The 9,388-nt window shown below is 49.1% G+C and overlaps 1 protein-coding gene across 1 annotated transcript in view; it reads left to right on the top strand.

The window, feature by feature from the left end:
* The first annotated feature begins 3,513 nt into the window (after nt 1-3,513).
* TRIO (trio Rho guanine nucleotide exchange factor) overlaps nt 3,514-9,388 on the top strand; it is a 272,182-nt gene continuing 266,307 nt past the window's right edge. The window contains exon 1 of the mRNA XM_068396806.1: nt 3,514-4,147. Within this exon, the coding sequence (XP_068252907.1) occupies nt 4,024-4,147 (124 nt within the window). The 5' untranslated portion in view covers nt 3,514-4,023. The remainder of the gene's footprint in view (nt 4,148-9,388) is intronic.

Raw genomic sequence — 9,388 nt, 5'->3', positions numbered from 1 at the left:
ATGCTGCAGGAAAAGAACTCAAGCAGTATCTAGTTTGCTTACTCCTTTAGGGATGAAACATGAGGCGACATGTGACACTTCTCAAAGGCTAGACACTGGGCAAGCTTCTTTCCTCACAAGAGACCTCTTTGACAGCAATAAAGATCTCACTGGTGAGGCCAGTCCTCAAATACTGTGTTCAGTTTTGGGCCCCTGACTGCAAGAAAGACCTTGAGGTACTGGAGAGAGTCCAAAGAAGGGCAATGAAGCTGGTGAAGGGTCTAGAGCACAAGTCTTATGAGGAACAGCTGAGGGAGCTGGAGTGGTTTAGCCTGGAGAAAAGGAGACTCAAGGGAGACCTTATCGCTTTCTACAACTACCTGAAAGGAGGCTGTAGCAGGGTGGGTGTCGGTCTCTTCTCCCAAGTAACAAGCAAAAGGACAAGAGGAAATGGCCTCAAGTTGCACCAGGGGAGGTTTAGATTGGATATCAGGAAAAATTTCTTCACCGAAAGAAGTGTTGGACGAGGCTACCCAGGGAAGTGGCGGAGTCACCATCCCTGGAGGTATTTAAAAAACGTGTAGATGTGGTGCTTAGGGACATAGTTTAGTGGTGGACTTGGCAGTGTTAGGTTAATGGTTGGACTTGATATCTTAAAGGTCTTTTCCAATCAAAACAATTCTATGATTCTATGATCTTTGTGCATTGCACTGATATTAGATTGACCATTCAACCAGAGTAAGACAATACAAGGAAAAATAAAGGACATTCAAATAAAACAACGCTTCACTTAGGTCATTTATTTTACTGGGATGTAGATTTTTTTGAATAATTTGCTTACATAAAATTAAATGCTTTTATATGCCTATATAAAGTAGGTACAGAAATTAAGCATGATTTCAACATCTTCAGTTTTTAAAACTCCTGATGCACAATTTATATAAACTCTAATTTGAATCTCAGCCTTAACACTATTGATATTTAGCAGGTCACAGCACCCTCAAAATATCTTTTACATGAAGAATAGTATCTTTTCCTTTCCTTTATTTACCATTGCAAATGGTGCAAAAACACTTGCATGTTGACAAAAACCAAGACAAGCAAAGCAGGAGTTCAGGATGGAGAATATGGCTATTCTCTAATGACAGGCTCTAAAGTAGGCAAACTCCCACAACTTTTCAATGTGCAGCGTTCTCCACACAGACAATTCATGCCTTGTTTGTTTGCTGGGGTTTTTTTTTTGAGTTTCAAGCCTAAAATGATCAAGAAGAACCAGACTAAGAAACTTAATTTCCTAATGTCAAAATATTAAATCTGATATTTGGTATGTAAGGTGGATACCTGTGAATGAAATCCTTGTTTTATTACAGTGTGTTAAGTAACTTTGTCATAATGTCATTTTTCTGTCTTTGTCTCTCTATTTTAACTCACCCTTCAGTAAATACTGCAACCTGAACGTTAGCATGAACACAGCTGTATTGCTATAATTCTTTGGAATGCTGTAAAGGATATGAGCATACTTGGCTGTTGAAGGTTTCTCTGTAAGGGCCACCTTTGCTGCAGGTGAAGAACTTGAATTGCAACTAGTCGATCTCAATCAGTTTCACAGTGACGAGCGGCTCTTGTAGTGGGGGACATGGCTCAGGGCATCCATGTGTTAAGAGAAAAAAACAGCACCTCCTGCAGCTCAGCAAATGAAGGGGACAGGGGAAGGGGTAAACTTCAGTCATACAGCTTTCAAAATCATTCAAATGAACCTTGGCCTTTTAGCACCCACTGACAAATGGTACAGTATGCTGGATGAGCAACTAAGTGGAAACAGATGGTCAGCATTTTATTGTCAATAATAAGCTGATGAACAGTCTTCCAAAGCTTTTTCCAGTTTTGCACAGCATATCAAAATTTTAATTCAAACTCAAAAAAACAAATAATATTGAGCACTTGTTGCTCTCCAGCCACTGAAAGCTCAAATTATGGAGATTCCAGGAGACCTGTTTTTCTTTACTTATTATATTAACTCTTTCCATCACTTATCCCATTTTATTATATTCTTACGCAGTTTTTTCTGTGCTGATGTACAATATCCTATTCCTACTCCCAGGTCAACTTACTGCTTGCTAGAGAACAGCAGCATTTGTCCCAGTTGTGTTTTTTGCTAGGTGGATGCTGCAAGGCCAATTAGAAAGGCATTCGCATTGCAACCACTTCTGCCAGTGGGGTGCTAATTTGGAACTCTTTCCTGTGCCCGCTGCCTGAAAGAAAAACATTAAAAAAAGAGATTCTTTTCAGTCAAACCAACCTCTTCTCTGTAAGAGAAATCGGCGCAGAGGTAGTTGCACAAAAGCTTTTTCATCAAGCCATATGACTTCAGATAAATACAAACCTTGGGAACCTTGTGGATGACTTCCACATCATCTGACTGCGATGAACTAACAGAACCACGTTTCTTTTGAAGTTACTTTTGCTTTTAACGCTTATCAAAGGTTCAGGAGTTTAATTCCTGAAGCTGTGCTCCTGCGTTTCAATTGTGCTAATAAGTAATGTCTCTGACCATTTACCACAAGCATTTGAGATGTGTTACTCAGCTTTATCAACTTGTGCAACTGCTAAAATTGCCTACTCGCCACTCTCTTGAACCTTATCTGCACACAGTCTTATTCTAGCAGTTTAACATGAGGAGCACGACTATGCTGGGATGCTCCTTAACCGAGCACCCGGTTGCACTTTCTGCCGTGAGCTGTTTGCTTATTTTATGTTAATTCGACCGGTCCATGACACAAAATATTTTTAAGTGTCCCTAACACTTAAGAAAAAAATACCAACAATACAGATGGCAATGTAATGGATTGCTTCGATGCCTTTTAAAGGCACCTCTCTGAAAAATTTGCGTAACCTTTTTTTTTTTCCCTTCGAGCGGCAAGCGCCTCCTCTTTTGACATCACGGATAGAAGAGCTCTCACCGAGCACGACCCCTCGGAGGTACGACCTCGTACCGAGCCTCCCGGGACGAAGCGGGCAGGAACAGGGGGCGCGCGCCGCTTGTCACCTCCCGCCCCGTCGGGCGCGGCCCCCGCGCATTCCCCCCCGCCAGGGACGGACAGACGGACTGACTGGATTTTTTAGGACCCCCAGCTCAACCTCCGCACACGGGCGAGGTAGCAGCTGGGCCGCCCCGCAGCAGCTGCGTGCGAGGGCCGAAGTCAGTCGGAAGCGACTAAAAAAAAAAAAATATTAAACCAACCCCGCCCAGGCCGCGGCCGCGCCTCCGGCAGCCGCCGGGAACAGCCGCAGGGACCCCCGCGCCGCCCCCGCCCCCCGGCGGGCTCCCCCGGCCGCCGCACCCCAGCCAATGGGGAGCGGCCCCGGCGGCAGCGATGACGTCCTGCGCCGCGCCGCGCCGCCCATCCCGACCGGTGCCGGACGCAGCCGGAGACTACCGAGCTCCCCCCCCCGCCCCGCCGCCCTTGTTCCTCGGGCGGAGACTCGCTTCCTTTCCCGACTCCCCCTTCCCACCCTCCTCCTCCTCCCAGTCAAGATGGAGGACGGCGGTAGCTGCGGCCACCGGCAGCACGGCGGGTAGCGCAGCTGCTGCTCCTCCCGCTCGCTCCTCGCTCCCTCAAAAAAAAAAAAAAAAAAAAGAAACACAAAAAAGCCTGGAAACGCTCCTTCCTTCTCCGCCCACCGGCTGCTGGCTGCGCGGACTGCTGACCCTCCCCATGCCGTCGTCGTCGTCGCCCTCCGCCTTCTCCTCCTCCCGCGATTGTCTGCGCTCCGGCTGCCGCCCGCCCGCCCGCCCTGACTCCCTGCATGCACACGCCGCCTCCTAGGTGGCTGCGGGGGGTGGGCGCTCCTGGAGCTGCCATTCCGCACATACCTTCATGTCCCTGTGCTCGCTGTGGCTGCCCGCCGCCGCCCCGCATCGCTCGCCCGCTCCGGCTGCCGCGCTAACGGCCGCTCCCGCCCGGAGGTGAAGCCGGGACCCGCGGAGGGGGCGGTGGGGTTGGCGGTGGGTCTCGCCCGGAGGAGCCGCCGCACGCCGCAGCCATGAGCAGCGCCGCTACCGCCACCTCCGCCGCCGCCGCCGCCACCACGGCCGGCAGCGGCGCCGGAGAAGGGGCCGAGGAGGCGGCCAAGGACTCGGCGGACATCGCGGCGTTCTTCCGATCCGGTGAGTGCGACTCCGTCCCGGCGGGGAGGGAAGGGAGGGAGGAAGGGCGTAGCGGCGAGGCCGCGGCTGAAGGTGGCGGCGAAAGGTGGAGAGAGAGGAGCTCTTCCTCCCCGAGCCGCCCGCGGGGAGAGGGGGCGAGGGCAGCCAGCTTTGTCAGGTGGCCCCGGGGAAGGCTCGCCCTCCTCTCGCCGGCGGGGCCGCCCCGGCAGTGCTCGTCCTTTCGGGGCGCCGCTGCGCTTCCTCGGGGAGGCGGCGGTGCGGGGCCCGGCCCGTGCAGGGGTGGCCTGGCCGGGAGGCAGCAGGGAAGAAAGCCGAGCCCCCTCGTCCGGTGCCGGAGGGCAGCGAGGCTGCTTCTCGGGCCCGGCAACTTGCGGGCGCTGCTGCGGGCAGGACGCCACCCTTGCCGTCAGAAGCGAGGCGTGAAAACGGGTGCGGCGGGCGGCCCGGCCGGGGCGGGTGCGGGGGCTGGGTGCTGCCCCGAGGCGGTGTCGCCGGTGACAGGTGCGACTCTCCCTCCCATGCCGGCCCGGTGTCGACGTGTTACCAGGCCCGGGCGGCACCACCTGGCGCCGGGTGGACCGGGTCCCCCGCGCCTCGCCGAAAATGTCTCGCCGGGGGCTGCGCGGCGGGACGCGGGCGGACGAGCCCTCGGTGTCGGAGGGGCGGGGAGGGTGAGCCGGGGCAGGGGAGCGGTGCGCCGCAGGGCTGTGGGGAGCGGGCTGCGCTGGCCGGGGCCCCCGGGGAGGCGGGCGGGCTGGCAGGCAGGGATGACACCGCTATAAAAGGCAACGCGCCTCCGGTCGCGCTCCGTCGGTGCCGTGGTGCTGGGTGGCGGCCGAGGGCAGGAGTGGGAGAGGGTAGCATTCATAGCGGGTGTTTGTAGCGGAAAGGGGAAGAAAAAGACAAAAAGCGAAGCCCACGTTAAGGGGCGTCCCTGCCTCGGCTGAGGCGGGGCAGCAGCGGGGGCCCGGCGGCAGTGGCTGCCGGGCGCTGCCGGGCTGCGAAGCCAGGCTCGGTGCGGAGGCTCGGGAGGGGAAGGGGGGGAGCCTGTTGACGGGCTGCCGGGATAAAAAAAATGGAGGCTGCCTTCTTCTTCGGTGTTTACTCTCCGCACGGAACCGGGAGGGGAGGGCGGCTGCCCCCGCCACCGAGACGTTGTTCCCCGGGGAGCGGCGGCGGGCAGGGGAGGGCTGCCCGGGCCGCACGAACCGCCGGCGGCGGGGACGGAGCCCTGCGGGCAGCCTGGGCGGCGGCGGCAGCGGCTGAGCCTCCCTCCGTTGCTGTCTGTCCTCCCCTGAGCGGCGGCGGCTCCTCCCCTCCCTCCGCTCCGCCGGTGGCTCCGCGCCCCCCCCGGGCACCCCCGGCCATCGCTCCCGGGCGGGGCGGCAGTGCAGGGCTGGGCACTTGCTCCGTTTGGATGCCTAAAAAGGAGCAGCGAGCAAGGAAAATGCAGACTCACTGGTGAAAAGATGAGGGGGATTGCCGATTTCGTGTCTGAAAAATCATAATGATGGCAGTAGTAGTAATAATAATAATAAAGGCTGTGTTACTTGGGTTTTTAAGGGAGGTCCGTGGGGGAAGTGGGGAACGATGTAATCAGTGCTGCTTGTGGTCGGGGCTTGCTGTTGAATGTGTTTGATTTAATGCGGGTGAAGGAGGAGGTGTGATTTGCAGCAGGCATCCCTGAAACAGGTTCAGAGCTGCATTTGCTTGGACAGACGGCCTGAACAGGGGACTACGTCCCCTCTGAAAGTCCTGATGCACACTCGGAAACCTGTTTCACATGACAGCTATGAGTGCGAAACTCCTTGTTGAGTCAAGATGCTGGCCTTGGTGGGTTTTGTCGTGGAAGAAGGACAGAGCTTTGTCGTTCTTGGGGGGAAAAAAATCCTGTTGAAAGCAAAATGACAGATTACAACGGTAGACTTACAGTCTGCCTGGTGTAGTTACAAACGGGTATATGTGTAGTAATCTTTCAGTTTTGGAAGACCCTGCCAGCTGTATTAATAGTCAACTTCCACATTTGTGTGTGGGCAGAGGGATGACACAGACTTGATAAGCTTGTAAGTGGTGCAGTGATGACTTCTGATACTGCTCAGTTCTGATAACAGGGAAGTTACACTGAGTTTAGTCTTACAGCAACTGAAAATCTTAAAGCAGTAGAAGGACATGTCAAATGCTTATCAAAAAACGCTTAGAGCGTATTTAACAGCTGGCATTCTCATTTCCGTATTTACATGTGGAGATTATCTGGTTCAGCCTGGGCTGTGACATACGCTGGAAAATGTTCTGGCATCTCTTGTGGGTGTTCAGTATTGGGAAGAGCTCTTTAAACTCCGCCTCTGTACATGATCCACTCTTTTATACAGAAAGGGTCTATTAAGAGATCTCCGGTGCTTCCCTTTGTTTAAACAGGAGTCACAGTTGTTTTTCGGTGAAACACAATGGATGCAGTGATCAATGAACAAGCAAAAAAACTTTGTTTAGTGTATGTGGGAGCAGACAAAATATTTTTCTCTTTACAATATTTACAATGACAAATGCTTCCTTTTTCCTGTCACTTGCAGAGAATGTCAGCAAAGCTGTAGCTGTTACTTAAAAGAGAAAATGAGTAAAAATGTTACAATGTTTTCCAGGAGGAAAAAAAAAACAACAACAAAAAACCTGCCTGAACAATCAGTTCTAATCTTAGCTCCGTTCAGTTGGTCAGTTGAGCTGCCAGTGGGGTTGTTGGCTTTCCTCCTGTCCCCTTTTGTAAGACTAAGCTTGAAGTAGAATCAAAGTAGGCTAAAGAGTGGAATTTCATTATTTGAAAGATGTTTTATTAGGGTATTGAACAGCAGCTAGGTTCACATTGCTTGAAACGTGTACATTGCCAGTTTTCACTTTGGTTGTGTAAATGTAAACTCACTCTGAGTTGTGGAAATAAGTTGCAACTGAAATGTGAAGAAAGCAGCTGAAATAGAAGTGAGGTTAGTAGTATGAAAACATAAAAATTGTGTGTCTGGAATTTAAATGAGGAATCCCTTGATCAGAATTGGAAGAAATTGAGGCAGCTTACTTTCCGTTATCTATTTGGTATCTAAATCTCATTATTTGAAGTTGAAAAGACAAGAGCACCTTGTTAGATCTGTCACCTTCTTTGTGGCAGGATTAGAAGTAAAACTGCTAAGATGCAGAGTTGAGTGCCAAGCAAAGTGATTACATTTTGACGGAGAAAACACAGTGGTAGTAGGAAGCGCCTTTTGGTCCTATATGTAAATTGGAGATTAGAGATGACTCTGTAAGCTGACAGAAGGGATATGTTTTGAGCTGAAGATGTATAGACGAGCATCCCTTTTTTTTCTTATTAAAATGTGCACTGGTGTGACTTGAAAAGTCTAATAAAATCTCTTAGAATTATGGAAAAACGGACTCTTACTGAATGAAAACCCAGTGGTGCAGAGTGCAAGTGGCTGGGTAAAGGGGTGTTAATACATGTGTTAAGTATACAAGATCTATTCTCTATGAAAAGATATTAAGACAAAACTTTAAAAAATATATTCTACGTTTCAACTTAAAATTGTATGTATTCTGAAGGGCTGAAAATGGCTAACATGAGCGAAGTTGAATTTGAGGGACTGCCATCAAGCCATGGCTTACAGGGCAGTAACCATACACAGGTTTTGTTTGGTTGTTGTTCTTTTGTTGTTGTTGTTGTTGCTTAAATCTTCACCTTCGCAGCTTTGAGTCCTCAGTACTTTGGGAAGGGGACTGTCGACTGACATCTTTAGGATGAAAAAATGAGGGCTGTTAGGTTTGAATCATGCTATTATAACAGTGTCCTCCAAACCAAAGAATTTTAGTTGAAGGTAATGAATTTTGGTTTTGAGCATAAAGAGCAAAACTTTTTCCATCTAAGTAAGAGAGATATTGATCATACATTTTGTAATTGAACTTCTCTGGGATGATGGAGAAATCTGTGAATACCAAAGGATGCAGAGAAAAAGGCTTGTAAGCACTTCAGTCAACTCCTGGCTAGACAGTGTAGCAAATGCCCTTGTGAATGACTCTGGTAAGTCTCAGTGGAAAAAAACCAAACCAAACCAAAACAAACAAGTTATCAACTGATAACTCTTCACAGTTTTGTGATGAAAGTGGATGTAGTTATTTTCTGTAAGATACATTCAGCATGAGTGGCTTCTGCAAACTGTGCAATAGCTTCATTCATATATGGACAAACGATACAGTTTTCAAAGCCATTGAGGAGATTTGTGTTGTCACCACCTGTTTATTAGAACACTTGCCACGTTTCCAGAAGGAGTAAAATTTACATACTGAGCATGGGGCAGGGACCTTTTGGAGAGACAGAAATGGCAAAAAAAAAAAAAAAAAAAAAAAAAAAAGGAAAACAAGAGGCCCTGGAAGTCTCGTTCCTAGGGTGGATAACTACTCAAGCTTTGCTAGGACAAATCCGAATATAGCTGTTAATCGTACTTCATCACTTGGTCTGGGAAAACAAAAAGGTGGAGGATTTTCCATCTAAAAATGAATTTATGCGGGTGGCAGCAGTCCTTTCTCAGGCGGAGGGTTAAGTCTGTAAGGTGGAATTGAGTTGGAGAAGAAGGGTGTCACCTCTCCTGAGGTGAAGTCAGAGAACAGGCTGGTAGCCAGAATAGCTTTGAATAGCACCTGGTTCTAACATCGTACACTTACTCTTTCCTGCTTGTGTGTGTCCTTCTTAATATAAGCTTAATGATAAGAGAATTTAAAACTTTGTTTTGAGATATATGTAGGCACCAAAATGTCCATGTGAGTGTTTTAGGAAAATGGGATGCTGAAGTCTGTTGTCATTGTGGACATGTAGTTGAAGACTTCTGCAAGTACTAGTGACTTGAGACTTAGATCAATCTGGATTCAACCAAGTCTGCCTGTAGCAGCCTAGGCTGATAATTGCTTGAGTAGCTGAGACCATATAGGAAGTATCATGAAAATACAATTGTTATTTTTTTTTTTTCTCTTAAATAATGATGGTGTGATTTGGTTAGTTTTCATGAATATCACTTAATACTGTAAAGATAAAAACAAAAATATTTATTCAGAAATTTGGTATTTCAAGTTTACAGGGAGCACCTACGTTTTGCTTCTTCCTGATCTTATTGATTTATATCCTGTTGCCTTGTTTGCTTTATGTTAGTGTCCTGTCTGGTAGTGGCTGGGAAAGTTGACTGCCTGTAGTAGATAGCATTAAAAATGCTAGAG

This window comes from Nyctibius grandis, chromosome 3, assembly GCF_013368605.1.
Source record: "Nyctibius grandis isolate bNycGra1 chromosome 3, bNycGra1.pri, whole genome shotgun sequence".
Classification (NCBI taxonomy): domain Eukaryota; kingdom Metazoa; phylum Chordata; class Aves; order Nyctibiiformes; family Nyctibiidae; genus Nyctibius; species Nyctibius grandis.
Note: the sequence above shows the minus strand (reverse complement) of the source record. Positions and strands in the feature narration are given on the sequence as shown.